The sequence below is a fragment of the Triturus cristatus genome, chromosome 3_1 (genome assembly GCF_964204655.1).
Source record: "Triturus cristatus chromosome 3_1, aTriCri1.1, whole genome shotgun sequence".
Classification (NCBI taxonomy): Eukaryota; Metazoa; Chordata; class Amphibia; order Caudata; family Salamandridae; genus Triturus; species Triturus cristatus.
In genome coordinates, this window is record NC_140583.1 from 1,047,499,795 (window position 1) to 1,047,519,079 (window position 19,285).

Consider the following 19,285-nt stretch of genomic DNA (forward strand, 5'->3'; position numbering starts at 1 on the left):
GGGGGTGCCACATGACCACCTGGGGCACCCACACTGCAAGGGCCATTGGGGACCACGTAGGGAGCCCCAAGACCCCAGCTGCCACAGCCCGCTCCACAGCCAGCACCATGCTGGGTGCTGGCAGCAACAAAGTTGGGCTCCCTTTTCAGGTGAGTGCAGGCAGGGAACCACAATGTCTCGGGGGCAGGCTCCCCAGGGCACTTTGAAGTATCACGCCCTAGTGGATGAGGTCCCCCAAACCAATACCATCATGGGCAGGTGGCACATGGCCTTCCCCTTTTTAAGGGAACTTTGGCCCCCGGAGATGAGGACCCTAGGGCCCTATAGTGGTTTAGGAAGGTGGGCCATATACCTCCCTATATTTTGTAATCTACTCTGGGTGTGGGGTCCCCGGTCATCATTGAGGCATGGGGGTGGCTGCATGCCCCCTCCCCTTTATTTACTATTTAGCCCCAGGGGATGTGGGCCCCAGGGCCTTGTCGAGGCTGCGGGGGTCATGGACCCCTCCCATTTTAATAATATGTCAGAGTCTGGGAATTGGGTCCCCGGGCCGTAACTAGCTTGGGGAGGGGGGCCCATGCACGCCCCTTCTTGCCAAATAATTAGATATATTGATCCCTGGGACCTACCCACCACAATGGTCATTTCAATTTATAACGCAATCCCGTGACAGTACTACAGGGTTGCAGATTTTAAATTTTTTATTTTCACCGAAGGGGAGGTCCATCTGGGGGGGCAGGGTATCCTTACCTTGCCCCAATATATATCTATACCTTTTTTTAACAGCTTACAGGACAGGCGCCTAAGTCCCCGGTGTCCTGTAATGGCTGACGCAATATTCTTGTTCATGTGCAACGAGCCAATCAGAGCACTTGCTCCCGCGGAAGCCGCACTCCCACGGGAAGTGATAAAAAGCCCCCTAGGCCAATCAGAACACTCTATTTTTTTAAGTTGAGCTTGTGGGACTTTCACGAGCGTCCCTCGAACCTAACTGTCTCGATATACAAATATATTTGTATCTTAATTTCTCAGAACTACTGAATGGATTTACACCATACACCAAATCACAAAAAGCACGCTTTCTGGAGCAAGATCTAGCTTCCTTCCAAATTTGGTGTAATTCCATTCAGCAGTTTTTGCAGTAGCGGTGTTCAAAAGGTCTTGTTCAAAAAATTCTATGGAAAATGTGTAAGAATTTTTCGCTTTGGACCTCCCCATTTTTTGGTCCCCACTTGACAGACAACTGAAGCGTTCCACAAATAAACTAGGCAAAACAAAAAGGTTTTCTGTAGGTAAGTCAAACAGCACTGAAGTAATTTGCAAACCAAATAGGCCATTTCGTATGGAAACACAGACCTAACTATAACTACCCAGTGGCAACCGCCACTTGGAAATATATAGTTAGAGATAGATAGATATTTATACATATAGATAGATAGATAGATAGATAGATAGATAGATAGATAGATAGATAGATAGATAGATAGATAGATAGATAGATAGATAGATAGATAGATAGATAGATAGATAGATAGATAGATAGATAGATAGATAGATAGATAGATAGATAGATAGATAGATAGATAGATAGATAGATAGATAGATAGATAGATAGATAATGTGGCCTAACAGCAATAGCTTCTGACCTTAGAACTGTTGAACCAGTTTTGATTCCTAGCCTCGACTTAACATCCTGTGATTCTGGGCAAATCACCTAATCTTCACGAGCCTAAAAACATGTAACTTAATCTGAAAATGATTAATTACTAAATAGACAACTATGCCTGTGTTAAGGTTACACTGTGAGAATATTGCTCCCAAACTGCCACTCCCATACAAGGACACATACAAGGACACAGTAAAAAGGAATGCATTTACACTAGGCCATAAAATGCAATCTGCAATGCTTTCAGCATGATTTGGGTGAACGAGCATCCTTATATAAAGGTCTGTCATTGCATAGGTATGCATGCCACGTGCTGCAGCAAGAGAGGAACTCTGAGGGAGGTGGGTAAACAAGATGCTTGTCTGGGCGCTTTGAGACTCCTCTCGGAAAGGGTGGTGGGTCAGAGTAAGCTACCTGCTATGCTTACCTTGGAGTCTATTACATGCCAGATATAGATATGAGGCTACCAGCAACATATCACTCTAGGAAAGCAAGAATACCTTAGAGTACAATACAAAGGATAGGTTTCTTCAACACAAGATTATCAAAACAATTATGCAGCAGAGGCTCAGAAAGAATAAAGAACAAGCTAAGCAGTATTTGCTGCAACCAAAAGAAGGTGACAACAGATGAAGGCAGCACAGTCCTAGTCACTGACAACCAGTGGGCCCTGATCTGGGCGACTTTTAATCTGTATTTATCTGTATTGTATCCTTCCTCAGAATGTGACACCCTAGGTACTTTATATTTATTTGCATGAACTTGTCCTTAAGTATCATATTCTCGGCTATACACCAGCATAGTGTGTGTGTACTTTGGTACTTTTGGGCAATATGCCATGGTTTGTAGCTGGTTGTCTTTATTGTGATGGAAATGCTGAGGAAATGTACACTTCTGTGAAGTAGGCAAATTTGAACTTTTTCATCAGTGAAATTCATTATATCAGCTGTGAAACTGTTTGAGGTTCTGTTACCCAGCAGCCCAAATCAGAAGCATGATATCAAATTAGCACTGCAACCTTAATGGTAATTCGTCACAATTGGATACAAGGGGACATTTTTAAAACAAAATGTTCGAGCATGGTGCTATGCCAAATTTGGCAGCACCACGCACCAACATTTTTTAAACGCAGGGATGCTCCATATTCACAAGAATTTCCCTGTGTATCCCCTAGCACTGGTGCAAAAAAAGCTGCCTAGCACCAGAGATGACACCCTGCCGCAATATTGCCAGGGTCCTGTGCTGCAGGGGTGATTGTTTATGTGCAGGAAGGGACATCTTCCTGCACAAAAACAATCAATATTGTGGATTTGCTTTGCAGAATGCAGCACACATGAAAAAAGCAAAAATTATTTATAATTTCTCCTCGTATCGACGTACTAAGACCAGATATTCCCTTAGTTTTTGATGCTGCCTCAGCCTTGTAAATCTAGAGTAGCATCAAAAATCAATGAAACGCCCACTGCAACACCCACTGTACACCCGTTTGCATGCAGAGGTCTGCAGCGGAAAGTGGAATATTTACAAGGTGGCGTTAAGCCACGTTAAGTAGCTTAGCGGCATCTTGGAAATATAGGAAATGGCGCTACGCCACCGGAGCGGCAAAAAAGTGATGCTCCAGTGCAAATGGGGTTTGTAAATATGCCCCAAAATCTGACTGGAGAATCAAAAGCAGCCCTGGCAAAAAGGCTCAAACACGCCCCCTGAAGTATGCTTCTTGCTCTATCCCTCTCAAGCTAACGATTCTCTTGCGCGTTCTCTCTATCTCTCTTTCTCTCTGATCGCTTGTGCTCTCTCCATCTATCTCTCCATCCTTTCTCTTTATCTCTGTCTCAAACCCCCTGTGCCTGCTGCAATTATCTTTATGTAGATGGAAATTGTGACAGAGGCACTGGGTGCAACCCTGGGCTTTCAGAACTGGCCACCAACAATCCAGCCCCTCGGGAAAATTCTTGTGGAATAAAAGGCCACTCCGACAGTGATAAGAAGTCAATCTCCAATCATTTAAAGAACTTGTTTGTGAAGTGCAAGCTCATCTGGGTGCTCAAAGTAGTACGTTTTGCACATATATGTTATTTCCAAACATGTAGTAGCTCTGTGCCTATATGAAATCTATGCCCTTGACTACATTGTTAGAGATTGGTTCTGAGAGACAATATGTCCTCATCCCATTCATGTGCGGAATGTGTGTAGAGTCCCTCCATGTTCATGCTGTTCAGTAATGTTCCCCTTGATAGCGGGCAATAGCACCCCCATTGCCCAGCATATGGCAAGGACCTGGACATGACTTTGAGCACTTCTTACATATAGCTCTAGCCAAATATCCTTCCAGCCAGAGTCCCTGTATGAGATATAATTTGATGCCCATCATGTCCTTCTTTCAGGGGTGTCAGGAAGATTGGCGGTGTGAGGTTCAGATATTCCAACATTCACAGTGGCATATAATGTTAAAATACATTATGCAACAACCAGGGTGAATTAAAGGGGCGAAGAGGCGGTGGAAAGGGAAACGAATGTGGATTGATGGGGTACCAAGTGAGAGAAAACACAATATTTTGCAAAATAACCAACTTTTTTCAAGATATTCCAAACAGACATGGAGGTTGTGTGTGTGCATTCATGTCTGAAGCATGTAAAAATTCCTGGTGAAATCCGACAGACACCTCACCATACCCGACTGAACCTAACTATTTACCAGAAAATACATCAGGGGTAGTTACACCCCAAACACCCCCCTGAATCTACGCCCCTGCCTTCTGTCTGTATTTTGGGTAAGTGTAGAATCAGCTCTGTCTGGTATCAGGTACCACATTTGTTCTGTGGTGTTATCCGGGATTGTTTGTAACACCCCCTTCCATTTGCTCTTGTGCTGCATGGTTGGGTCTTCCTTCTGTCCCATGCCATCCCTCACACTGGAGAGATGACTCTTTAATGTATCATATTGCCTGAAACATACATTAGAGAGTTTACTCTCCAGCGTCAATTTATTAAGGACACCGAAGGAAGACTCAAGAACGATTTGCAAAGTCTAGCTGGTAAAAGTCAGAAAGCTACACCATAGGTTCACTCCAAGGGTTGGAGTAGATTTGAGATGTTTATTGAAGTTACAACAAATCACAGCATTACAGCTGGAAAATGTATAACTGTATTGCATTACAAGGAGTATTCTAATAGCAAACTTTACACAATTAATTTTCTGCCATTGGACAATTATAACTGAGTAAATGATGTAAAAATATGTGTTTGCAAACATTTTTTTTTCTTCAGAGGGAAAACATTGTTTGACACCATTCCAATCTTTTATCCCCACTCACTGTAAAATGCATCATTCATCGCCGATTTGCTCATTTACACAAATTCTCAGCATTTAAAAAGTAATAAAATATTGCAGTACCCTGTAAAAAAGTTGTGTATATCCTCTTCTACAGATGTGACGATCATAGTTGGTGTCGCAAAGCACTGATCTAGCAAAACGTTGAAACTAGGAACGAATTAAACGTGTTGTGAGAAATTCTGATTATACATTATACATACAATTAATATTGAATTCCAAAAACATTAGAAATCATTAAATTAGGGTAACACAAAATTTACATTCTTTCCCACGCTTTGCAATAGTTGCAAAGGAATATGTACACTTACAATGCTATATTCAATTCCTATTCACATCTTTTTATGTGTTAGAAGTAAACCAAGTCTATCTAAAATACCTACTGATTCACTGTTTGATACCACACACATTTAGGGCCAAACTTTGTACACAGGATGGGAATGGAAAACGGCAGAAAGCATTTCAAACAGCTAAAGAAAAGGGAAACCTCTTAACAAAGATATTTTAAAAAATAATACACATTTACTAGTCACTGCTTTAGGAAAAGTATATCTTTACTGTCCCAGGAGGAATAACACTTGTATAACCATCCAATGTGAATTTAGATCTAACGTTTTAGACTTAGGGGCCTATTACGATCTCGGTCGGAAAGCCTCCGACCTGACATCGGAGTCTTTCGGACCGGGATTGTCAGTTTCAATTCTAACCACTTAATTACAATGTAGGGGTCGGAATTGAAACTGGCCGGTTATTCTGTCTTGATTCCTCTGGGCTCAAGGAGCCCATCGGCCACTCGGAGACTGTCCCGTAATCCCAATGGACAGCATTTTGCAGTTGAAATTATGATGCTTGGTTTCCCACAGGCTTTCCATGTCGGGCTTTCCAACATGGAAAGCCTCTCAGAAAGCGAGCATGGGCCACCTTCTCTTTGCAGCCTCCATTTGGGTGCTAGGGGGCACCTATGGTGCCTCCCTTTTCACCCCTGCACCATGTGACAGGCACCCTTTGGTGCCTGCCACGTGGTGTATGGATGAACACAACTTCCCTATTTCCCTATGGGAGCTTGTGCTATGGCCGGTTTACGGCTGTAGCAGAAGCTCCCATAGGGAAACGTGAGTGTGCGATTGCATCGTAATTAAGCGGTCTGTTCCAATTCTGAGATGATATCGGTCGGCGGCAACTCTGACCGGCATCATAATCGGCCCAAAAAGAAAATATTTTTATCAGTAGGTGTAGTCAATGGGCCATGGGGAAAGATGAAAATAATTAGTATTATTAGTGGAATAAGGCTCTGGTCACTGGAGTACCAAGTGGCAGTGTTTTGCAACACAACACAAAAATACCTCCTTGGTTATTTTTTCTCTGGATACATTTCAACCAATAGAAGCCGATAGCTGGTATTGTCTACTGAAGTTCCGATAACTTGTCATCAGCAGCAACTAATGGTCACATTATGTGGGAAAGTATAGAAACACTTCCAAACTTGCGCAGAGAATATTCGATGGAAATTAAACATCCTTGACTTTACTCCACAGGGTCACTATGGCAGCATTGACCGACCACACAGCTCTCATTCAGATTCATTCATCTGTGCAGAATCCATCAGCCCCATAACGGAGGCACCTTTGGCGCAAGGGTGCCTGAGTTGGCACATGGTAGCCCACTGTGCGCCAGCGTAGGCGATAAGGACAGGAATGCGCCGTATCTCACAGACACAGCGCATTCCTGCCCTTTTCTTTTGATGCAGGGCAGCGCAGCAAGATTCCTTGTGGTGCTGCCCTGCGCCAATACCTCATAAATGAGGCGCTCAATTTAAATGTTAAATAATAATATTTTTAAAACATTACATTAAGTTAAAATTATGTTTTTAATGTTTGCACTATAAAAAAAAATGCAACCTAGAGTACAAAAAATTATTTTGTATTAACAATTATTTAAATGGTGTATAGAATTGATGATCAGTAATGTAATTATGTTTTAATAAAAATAATGCTTTTTTTTACATTTAAAAAAGGTTGAAAAATCTTTTAAGACAACTTAATAATGATGTGTTATATGTAGAATGTTTTTAAAATAAATAATATATAATTATATGTTTAAACAGTTTAAGTATTTATCATTTATCATTAGTTCCCATGTTTTTTTTAAATCCCTACCTCCTTAATAGATCGAGGGGCTAGCCCTCAAGCTGTTGGTATCCTTTTTACCAGATAGAACACAGGAAGTTGCTTTGGACCCTTTTGTGTCCAAATGATTCATCCTGCCATGCGGTGTTCCGCAGGGTTCTGCTCTTAGTCCAACTCTCTTTAACATTAACGTTAAACCGTTGATCTTTTGGACTTGATCTTACATCCTTTGCAGATGACACCCAAATCGTGGTGCCACTGTCCTCCTCAAACTGCTGGGAGGCTTCAAATTTCTGTGTCTGCATGTCAGCCACAGGATCTAGATGAATCTGAACTGTCTGAGATGAAACTCAGCCAAAACAGAGGTCATCATATTTGATAATACACCCTCCCTGTGGTCATCACCTTGCTGGCCTACAGAACTTGGCTATCTTCCAACCTCAGTATGTAAAGACAGAAATCTTTGTGTTATCATGGATAACAGACTCACTTTTTAACCTCAGGTCAATGCGATCGCTTTCTTCACTTTTTAGGTTCTGAGGATGAAAAAAAAAATTCTTCCCTCCATTGCATTCTAGGCTCAAAAAATTGTTACCACTGCACCTATTCTTTCTAAGACTGATTACTGCTGCAATTCCTTATTTCTCAATATGTAGCAGCAACATCTAAATAAGCTGCAGGCTTTGCAAAATTCTGCTGCCAGAATGATCACAGGGACTCCCAAATGTCAATCAGCGGCTCCAGCCATAAAACATTTGCATTGGTTGCGAGTCATATTCAAGGCTCTTTGCAATACCCACAGAGCCTTGCACGGGATTGGCCCAGAATTCCTTAAGCATTAATTTAAATGGTATGTTCCAGGAATATGACTACGCACCTCTGGTTCTTAAAAACTTGTTATGAATAGATTCAGGAAAACCAACTGGGGAGGCTGAGGTTTCATCATCTCTACGGCAAGGAATGGAAAGCACTTCCTCCTTTCATTAGAACAAGCCCAGATCTTTTCCAGTTTAGGAAGAATCTCAAAACATGGTTGTTTCCATAATCTATCAGATCTCAATCTCCCCGTTTGGTCTATAGTGCATTGACACCTCCGGGTAATGTTTGTGCTGAATAAATCCCTTTAACATAACATAACATAACATAACATAACATAACATAACATAACATAACTTTCTATGTGAAGGTTTTGTACCTCTGAGTGGCCATAGGTGGTGTTAGACTTTCTCTTGCTCTGAGCTGGAGTACATTTACTAATATTTTGGGTGTTTTCAGGCTGTAGTATTTATAGAAGGGCAGTTTCTAAATAGCAATGAACGTACCCTTTTGTGGGAGGGTGCATGTACCTCCCTAAACACCTTTCTAATCCTTCTTACTCCTCCCTTAATCCCTCTACTTTAGTCATAAGTAGTACTACTATATGTACTACAAAAGGATGTTTGTAATTAGGTCTATAATTGTTTGTGAAAGGATACATGATTGATCTTAATTTGTGTTGTTGGTTGCTGATGGGTCTCACTTGCACTTAATCCTTAAGACCAAGGCAGGTGAGAGTCATGTCTACGGGTGGCAACTCTGTTCATCAACCACAGTCCCTGGTTGATTATGGCCTCCTAGTTCCACCACCCTGGCTCACCCAGGCCCAGGGACTCAAGTCATGGTCATCGCCGTGTGTCTTCATCATTATTGGAGCAGATGTTTCATGATCTGTCAAATTGTTCTGCTCAGTTTCTCCTCATATTGGTTAAATGATCCATGGTTCACTTTGCGGGCTGTGTAGGTAACTGTATATCATTTATTGGTTTAATATATTGCCCATTGCATGAGGGGAGCAATGGTCGTAAACCCTACCAGATGGAGGTGGGGGGAGTGGAGCAGGGTGGACGGGGATAATGTATGCTTGAGGGTGACTGTTCGAGGTGGGACACAGAAAACTGAGCGCATAACTACATAGCGCCCCCCTGACTACCGAATGGACACAACACATGGGCACCTGTTTAGGGTGCCAAAGTTTTGTTGAGGCAAGTTCTAGGTTCTTGACCAGGGATGGGGAGTTGGAGCTTTTTTAGTTTAGAATTAGGACTCCCAGTTGTCAGTTTTTAATGATTTTTACAGATACATACAGACATAAGACTAGTTATTTTCCTCTATGTATTTATTCTTGAATACAGAAAAATATGGGAAATAGGTCTTCTTTGGATGATTTTTTTCCACTGTCAATCATGAGTGCCAGGTCAGTAAGTGTACGGATTGAGAGGTAGGGGAGATGAAAAAAGATAATAGATTTGTTAATTAAGCTTGATTAAGTGCGGATCTACAGTTATTTATTCTATTCTACAATACAAATGTTTTCAGATAAGGCAATTGCACTGTATACTGCTGAAACCATTTGGACATTCAAATGCGAGAAAACATTTGTCAGTCAAATAAATGGGGGAAAATACCCATTGCAGCTTCATTTAAACAGAAAGCACAAAATAAAAATGGATAAATACAGAAAACATGAGCAAGAAATAAATATGGATAAATACAGTCGAAAATGTCATAAAAATAAATGCCATAAAACGGAAACTCTATTTATCAATCGACTGGTGCAGGTGTTGGAAACCAGACTGGCACAGCACGCAGTCCGTCCAGGAATACTGATGAGGAGTTGTGATGTATACTCTTCAACACAAGGGACATAATGCCTGATACATTCACAAGTATCCCATCTTGATTAAATATACTCACCTGGAATGTTGGTGGCATGGACTCCCACATCAAGCAAACAGAATTCATGCCCATCTTAAACGCAGAGGTATACATTTTGCATGTTTACAAGAAACACATATGATCACCACAGAACTTGCCAAGCTGCATCAGAGATGGTGAGACACACTGGTGGGCATCACATACTCTAACTAAACCAGAGGGACACAATACATGGCATACCAGGAGGGCTGGTACGTAACTTTAGGGGGGCTGCGTGATAGAGAGTGCAGAGCATTGACAGCCACATAAGTTCCTAACCCATGGGTGGCATCTTTCCTCACCACATTCAGCTCCCTCTGCAATCTGACCCAACTTTACCATGCATGGGGGAGGGGAATTCAATGCAGTACCAGGCATGGAGAGTGACAGATCGCTTCCCCAATACCCGGTGCTTACTCGTTGGCAGTGCCAAAACTCTATCACAATGGACCATGAAACTCGCGATCACTTAGGTGTGGAGAGCCATGTACCCAAACAGTAAGGAGTACTCATTACATTCCTTGGTACACACCTTTCACACGCACATAGATGATTTGTTCAACTGCAGCATGACATTTGCAGGTAAACTGATAGATACAGAGTACCTGGGTTGCAAGCTCTAAGATCATAACCCTCTTAAAATGACCATAGTCTTGGGACTCACTTTGCCCTGTATCCTAACCTTGAAACTGCCTTGGGGTTCATATTAAGCAATACTTTACAGAGAACGAGGGGACAGCATCTGATTGCTAGAACGGGATGCATTTAAGGTGGTATTGAGGGGTTTGTATAGCAAGACGTTCCACAGGACAAAATTCACACTGAAGCGGGACCTCAACACATTGAAGGACCGCATGTGCACACTTGAATGCGGGACAGTGGGAGTAGGACAAGCCTGAAATGATCTCTCCAATGCTCGAGCAAATTACAGTGCGGTACTACACAGGCTGGGGTGCCTTGAACATAGGGAGAGCATAGCATTGGGAGGGTGACTAAACAGGACACGGACACCCAGAATTTATGGAAGCACTTAGATGGCTTACCACTGCTCCCGTGGCTCTGGTGAGAGAAAGGAAAGCTAACCACCATCAATCTGCTATTAAGTATAGCTCGCTGGTGCTGGAAGTAATACGTGCACGTGCCGGAGTTGCCCCTTTAGTCCAGACAGGAGAGTGCGACACTGGCTTACTTTAATGGTACATGCCCTTAGATGGAGGGGGACATCACAGTATTGGGGAGATCTGTTTCAAAAAGGAAATTTGCAGCTCTTTAATGTTCTGCAAAAGACCACTAACCTGGGACCTGGTAGCTTTTTGCTCTATGCAGAAGCGAGCAACCTGCTCTGGGAGAGCTGGGGAGTGGGAAACTTGGAACGGGCGACCTCAAAACCACAACAAATATTATTGACACATGGGTTTGGCTGGCACACTGTCACGGCCCTTTACACAACTCTGCTGCATCGCACTACATAACCACTAGGACGTCTTGAAGAAAAGTGGGAGCAAGTGCTAGGCGGGGATTTATCAGACCAACAATGGTCGAACTGCTTAGCGATAGTCAAAGGGGTCTCCAGTAATGCCAGAATGAGCTACTTCCTGTTTAACTACCTCCACCACACCTATTTAATGCCTCATATAATAGACCACATGTTCCCGGGAACTGAAACAGTGTGTTCAACATGTGAATATTAAGATGTCGATTTCCAGCATATGGCATGGTGCTGTACAGTTATGGTGGGATTCTGGGACTCAATACTGCCATATCTAGCAGAACTCACAGGCTATCTGGTGCCTAGAGCTGCCTCACAGAGCCTGTTGGGGTTAATGACCCACTCAAAAAAACATAAACATGTAGCACAGTTTATTGCTCTGCATTGGTGCTTCCTAAACGGCACATTGCAACATCACGGTAGGCTGCAGTGGCACCGACACTCGGAGACAAGGTGTTCGATCTACGATAATGGACCCATGCCAAGATCAACATGATCAGGGGGTAGAGGTGCGTGCTACGCTGCATGTGACACCTACCTGGAAAAAGTGGGACCCACATCGGACACACACCCTCCTTGAGCAGCAGGTACACTGTAGTGGTAGATCAGACATGGGAATGCTCAGGAGAAGTTAGTGCGTGCTCAGAAAGGGACCATTGAATGAGAGAGGATGGCATTATGAAGCAGTTCATGACATGATGCTAGACACCACACTAAAGTTTCACCTTTATTCTTAATAGTTCAACTACTCCTATAACACAGTGCATTTGAAGGGTTATTGCTATTGTTAGATGCAAAGTACTGCCGTAGTTGTCACGCAGACATATATAATGTACAGACTATTAGTGTTATGTATTTATCTATGCTGATACCGTTGTCTGGACCGGAAATGCAGTGTTTGTCGATGTTTTACAAAACTTAATAAAGAGCTATGACAAAAAAATCTTGGGATCAGCCATGGGCTTTTCAGGAGAAGAAATACAAGCACTTTCTTCCAGTGCTTTGGATCTGCGTCTAAGGAACCATGAAGGAGCTTGGTCAAGACTGTAGTGAGTGGAGGTGAAAGGGCTTTAACCACCTTCATTGGACATGGGTCTAAAAGTGAGCCTGAATTAATTGAGATAATTTTGATTAAAACAAGTTCATCAGTAGATTAATATAAAGAGACTAAAGTGAACGCACTTTCGTGATCTTAGTCTGCTGCAGAACATTATTATCAGAGTGAGTGGTAGAAAAAGTGTCCAATGTTATTAATTTTAGATTGAAAGAAACTGGAAAGACCCATACACAGCTGAGGCAAAGGAGTAACTATATATTAAGTTGCACTAGAATTAGCTAAATTCTTGTAACTTGAAAAAAAGATCTTTAACATGGTGGTGGATTTAAACTGGGCTTTAAAAATACTGACCCTAACAAGTCTAAAAATGTTCTTGTGCTTACATAGCTCCATAGAATATTCCAGTCTGTCTTGAGTAGTTTATGAAGAGAACTAAACATGTTGACATCTGTTGGAGTTATTTTATTGCTGCAGCTACCTCAGGGGTAAACCAAGGTGCTAAAGGGGTGCAGTGAAACGTCTTTTAAAAAAAATCTTTTTATGCAAGTTTCAAGTATAACAGCATCAGAAGTACATATTCATTGCAGCATAATTTTTTTTTTTTTTTTTTTTGGGAAACCTTTATTACAAAGTTCAAGAGATATACAAGTATGGGCCTACAACCTTCAGGCCGGCCGCTAGTAGACAGTGAGATCATAAAACACATTCATAAACACAAGCAGCAAGCAGTATAAAATCCCACAGATCAAAAATATAATTTGCGGCCACATTGCCCAAACATCCCAAATGGCGGTTTCATTTTAGATGAAAAACGAAAAACAAACCCACAAGGCGGCAAAAGTCTAGGCGACAGTATGTGCTCCCCTCGGGAGGGCTCTACCAACCTACAAGAATAGGAGGGGGGAGAGGAGCAGGGGCAGAGACAAAGTGGTCACGATAACACAGAATTAAGGGAATGTGCAGACTAAGGAGACAGGGCCGCCGCCAAGTCGGGCGTCAGTGGCGGGGTACAGATCCCGCCGCGATAGGAGTTCCAGGGGCCCCACACCTTTACCCATTTCCCAGGCTTACCTCTCGCCACATACACAACCTTTTCTCAGAACATACACCAATCCATATTTTCCTTCCATACCGAAATCGTGGGTGACCTCTGGGAGCCCCACAATTGTGCTATGTCACGCTTGGCCACCATATATCCCAATGTCACCCACCACGTTTGCGTCACCGTGTAATCAGTTGGCTCCCACACATTCAACAGACACCTCCTAGCCTCGGGGAACAGCGCAACATGCGTGACCGCTTGCAACACTGCATGCACACCACGCCAAAATCGAGTCACCTCCGGACATTCCCACAAAATGTGGAAGAAGGTCCCTAACATGCCACACCCACGCTTACACATCCCATCCACCGCATATCCCATACGCATCAGGCCCGGTCCCGTAACGTAAACCCTGTGGAGTATTTTGAGCTGGACGAAACGAAGGCGGGCCGGTATGGCCACCTCTTTCGGGGAGGCCACCGCAGATACCCAATCCTCGTCGTCCAGCTCCAATCCATCAGCGACCCATGCCTCACGGAGGGCGGCCAGCAGTCCCGAGCGATCGTTGATGAGCTTTTTATAGATCAATGAGATAGTGCCATCCGGTACATGCCCGTCTAGCACTCTATCTTCCAAAGGGGAGCACTCCGGGATGGACGCGACCTCCGGGAACACGGAAGACAACGCATGGCGAACCTGTACATACCGGAAGTACTCCCTGTCATGCAACTGGTATTCCGCTTTCAGCACATCAAACGTTTTAAATCCCCCCTTCGTCCAAAGATCGCCCACCCTGCTAATGCCAATCGTGTCCCACTTCTCGAAGCCTTTCGTCGTCCACAAACAACCCAGTCGCTCAGAAGCATACAGTGGCGTCGCCCGGGTCAACCGATCTTTCCACCCCATCACCGAGTTTGCCGCATGCCACACCCGTACCGCGACCCGTGTAGGACCCGTCAAACGTGCGTCGAGCGATCTAGAGTAGAGCGCACGATTGTAGTCGCCACCCGGCAACAGCAATTTGTCCATTTCAAAAGCCGGATTAAGGGCGGGCCCATAAAGCCCGTGGTTTATCGCAGCCAGCTGGGAGGCCCAGTAATAACGTTTGATGTCGGGGAGGGCGACCCCCCCATCGTACCACGGGAGCGTCAGCTTCACGAGGGCGATCCGCGGCCTCCCATCCCAAAACAGTTGCCGTTGCAGACCCTCCACCTCCCGAAAGTAACTAGCCGGAACGACATCCATCGTGTTTTGTAAGGCATATAAAAACCGTGGCAACGACATCATCTTAAACAGCGCCGCCCGGCCGAGCGGCGAGAGCGGCAAGCGCCTCCAACGCGCCACATCGGCCTTCAAACGTTGGAGGGGGGGGAGTAGGTTCTGTGTGTATCGGGCCGCAGAGTCCAGGGTAATAAAAATACCCAGATACTTAAATCCCTGTTGAGTAACCTGGATAGGACAACCCCGCGGGAGGATAGGAGCCTCACCTGAGAGGACATATACACAGGACTTAGCCCAGTTGATGACTAGGCCTGAGTTCCGGCCAAAGGAAGACAGCACATCCACTAACACAATCAACGATTCACGCGGGGAAGCAAGATACAAAAGAATATCGTCCGCGTAGAGAGAGACTCGATCCTCACACTCAGGAGTCCATCGGAGACCACGAATCGAAGGGTGCCACCGCAGCCACTCCGCCAGGGGCTCCAAGGCGAGCGCAAAGAGGAGAGGCAACAGCGGGCAACCCTGTCGCGTGCCCCTACCCAATTCAAAAGGAGCCGATACTCTACCATTCACCACCACCTGGGCTAGCGGTCCGGAATACAACAATTTCACCCAGCCAATGAATCCCGGGCCAAACCCAAACTTCTCCAGCGTCGCCCAGATATATGGCCACTCAAGTGTGTCGAATGCCATAGTGGCGTCCAGGGACGCCAAAATGGCCGGCTCACGTATGAACGGAACCCTCGAGAGCACCCCATGCAGACGCCGCAGGTTAAGCGCGGTGTTGCGATGAGGGATAAAACCGGACTGGTCCTGATGGATCAGATCGCACACCACGCTGACCAGCCGATTAGCCAGCACCTTGGCCAGAATTTTCGGTTCCGCATTCAAAAGCGAAATGGGCCTGTAAGAAGTGACCCGATCACGCGGCCTCCTCTCCTTGTGAATAACCACAATAGTGGCTAGACGCTGGTCCAGCGGGAGGGAACCCGCCGCCCGGGCCGCGAGGAACATATCACGAAGATGCGGCGCCAATGTGTCAGGCCGCAATTTGTACAATTCAATGGGAAGGCCATTAGGACCCATGGCCTTGCCAGAGGCGACTGAACGTATGGCCAGGGCGATCTCCTCAGACGTCGGAGTCGCGTCCATCAACGATTTATCCTCCTCCGAAAGGGAGGGCAACGCAATATCTTTAAGCAGGTCGCGGGAATCCTCTTCCGAGCGAGAAGATACCGGGGAATACACCCCGCGGAAATACTCCGCGAAGCAATCAACAATTTCACCCGGATCAGTAACATACACACCCTCCACTCTCTCAACCAGCGGAACAACTCGACTCGCTCTCTCCTTTTTATCCAGCCACGCAATCAGTTTTCCAGCCTTATCACCCATATCATACAGTCGCCCCTGCTGCTCCCTACTCAGGCCCCTGGCCGCTTCGGTGACTAGGGCCTTGTAGTCCGCTTGTTTGATCCTGAGAGCATGCAATTTGTCGTCCGTGACACCACAATCCAGGTCACCCTCCAACTCAGTTATCTCAGACTCGATACGGGTCACCTCCTCCCGCTCACACCTCTTGGAATGGGAAATGAGGGACAGGGCTTCCCCCCGGAGTACCGTTTTGAATGCCTCCCACAGAGAAACAGCAGACGACACTGATCCCACATTATCTCCAAAATATTGCTCAAGGGATTTAATCAAATCTGCGCGAATTGCGGGATTACGCAGGTACCAGGGGTTGATCGGGACCACCCTCCCCTCCATCCCCGGGACAATATCAAAGTGTAACAAGAGCGGGGAGTGGTCTGAAATACCCCGAGCAAGATGCCGCACCTTCCCGACCCTCCGCGCCTGCGCCGCTGGCATCAGAACATAATCAAGTCTCGAGAGACTACCATGAGCCCCGGAATGAAAGGTGTATTGTACCTGCGCAGGATGTTTTAGCCGCCAACAATCCACCAGACCCAGGGTATCCAAGAGGCCAGACAACCAAGTTTGGGCCCGGGGGAGATCCCTGGGTGGGTGACAATCCTCAGTTCCGGAGACCACAGCATTAAAATCCCCTCCAACCACTAGGATCCCCTCCGGCAGCCCAAGAAGAAGGCGCCCCAAATCAGCAAAAGTAGTCGTCTGCAACCCCGGCGGGACATAAACAGAAACCAAAACAACCACTTTACCCTCCCATCTACCCACCAGAGCCGTATATCGCCCCCTGTCATCATGGAGCACCTCGTCGACCTCCAACGGGAGCGAGGTTTAATCATAATGCCCACACCCCTCGAACCAGAGGTGAAGCCCGAATGAGCCACAAGGCGATAGCCCCGCCTATTCATAGCACAGAAGGAATTACCAATAAGGTGTGTTTCTTGCAAGAACACAATATCAGGTGAAATCCGTTTTAAAAACTGCAGGACCACCCCCCGTTTTATCCTGTCCCCCAGTCCGTTAACATTCCAGGAAAGAAGTCTCAAGCCCCTACCCCCCATCACAGGCAAAACCAATCAGTCCCCTCCCAGAGAGCACCTTGAATAGAACACAACAATATGTCTGCCTTGTGGTACAAACAAACAATACCCAACCCCAACCCAACATTCCAAACAAAACTCCCCCCTCCCTGCACCCCTGCATGAGCCCAAACAGCCCCCCCAACTTGCAGTGTGCCTGTCGCCCCTGCATGAACTAAACTACAAAGACCCCCTAGAGGAGGAAAGAGAACCCCCTTGAGACACACCACAACCTCCACGGGAGGGGGAGCAAAGCACGACAGTCAAGAAACCCTGAGCACAGCCGAAGAGTGGCATCATCAGGAATTAGCCCCAGTGTCAATACCGCTGGCCCGGTCCAGTGGGCACTCTCCTCCCGCAGCCCCCACACCCTCTCGATCATGTCCCCTAGGCAAAGTGTCCAACCAGTCCCCGGCCGTCTCCGGACGGTCAAAGAAATGAGAGCGACCCTCGGACTCCACACGCAGCCTGGCCGGGAAAAGCATGGCGTATTTCAGGTTCATATCTCGGAGCCGCCGCTTGACGCCCATGAAACCCAGCCTCTGCTTCTGGACCGCTTGCGTGAAGTCAGGATAGAAGTTCACCTCCACGTTCTCCAGCTTGAGCGGCCCCTGCACTCTAGAAGCTTGTAAAATCGCATCCCTGTCCCGAAAGTTGAAGATACGGGCAATAAGAGGCCGCGGGGGAGCCCCGACCTTCGGCTTGCCACCAGGAACTCTATGGGCCCTCTCCACCGCAAAGAATTTACTCAAACCTCGAGGCTGCAGACGATTAGAAATCAGATCCTCCACAAAGAGATCCGCCGCCGAATCCTCCAGTCCCTCTGGCACCCCGATAATGCGAACGTTGTTCCTCCGGGCCCGACTCTCGGAATCCTCCAGTCGCCGATCCGTGAGCGCACTGGCCTGCCGGAGCCGACGTACCTCCGTCTGGAGGGCCGCCACCTCAGTCGTGAGGCCCGACGCGGTGTGGGCCAAAGAATCCACCCTGTTATTTGTCTTGGAAAGATCTGCCCTAACAAGGTTAACATCGATGAGAACCGCGTCGAGTTTGTGCGCCAGGGTATAAAATTGTTGACCCACCGAGGTCTTCATCTCCGCGATGGCACCCATGACGTCCTGCAAAGTCAGATCCGTCGGCAAATCCGGGGCATCAGCGGGGCAGTCAGGAGACTTATGCGACCCGCCGGGAGAACCTTTCGGTAGGGTGTAGCGATCCATAATGTTGGCTTGAGTTGCAGCGCCACGCCGGGTCGATTTGGCCTTCGGCCTCTCTCCATCCTGCTTCGTCGCCATCGTCCTGTATCCCGTACACCCACGAGTCCTGCCGCGGAGAGCGAACAATCGAGGCCAAGGACCCCAGAGGTCGCCTCAGAAAGGCGGAGCAGGTCCCCGCAGGGCAGGCAGGGTCCCCCAGCGAGGCAACCAGCACACACAGAAGCGCCGTGATCCCACTCGCGACAATGGCAAGAGGGCTCAGAAGCGAAAGTGAAAGTGAGGGGTACGCGTCTCGCCAGGCTCGTCCCGCCGTTGTTATTCACTTCTCCACTGGATCACCCCCCAACTCAAGTCCGGGGTCAGGAGGGGAGTAGGCCGCAAACTTCAATCGATGCCCATCACGGCACGGTCCGATTGAAATACGGAAAACGGGTACCACCTCGGCTCAGGTTCACCAACACAGTCCCCTCAACCGAATCAGGATGAAGACAGGATAAATGTTGGAGGTCGCGGAGGTCCTCGGGAGCCTCGCACCTACGCGGCCATCTTGGGTACGCGCTAGGCTCCTCCTCCAGCATAATTTTTGATATTCGTGAATTACATTCTATACCAATATAATAGACATTGACAGCTTGAATCAAAATTTGCCTCAATTTACTGAAATGATCTTTGTGTTCCGTATCTTAGTGTCATGTCAAGGGTCCCACCCTACAATCTCACACCCCGCATCCCCGATCTCTCATCACCCCACAGTCCTGCATATAGTCGCAAGGGACTTCGGACAGATGTCTATCCAGAACCTTAGAGTTAATCTTCCTCCTATCTAATGAGGCTCACTCGCTGTTCACCCCCGTTGGGTGTAGTGGGTTATTCAGTAGGTATGTTCCCAAGGT

General features: G+C 46.4%; 1 protein-coding gene across 1 annotated transcript in view; it reads right to left on the reverse strand.

Moving 5' to 3' along the window:
• Positions 1 to 19,285, reverse strand: part of LOC146861488 (zona pellucida-like domain-containing protein 1) — a 240,240-nt gene that overhangs the window by 124,150 nt on the left and 96,805 nt on the right. Inside the window, exon 7 of the mRNA XM_085645813.1 lies at positions 5,061 to 5,147. Coding sequence (XP_085501939.1) covers positions 5,061 to 5,147 — 87 coding nt within the window. The remainder of the gene's footprint in view (positions 1 to 5,060; positions 5,148 to 19,285) is intronic.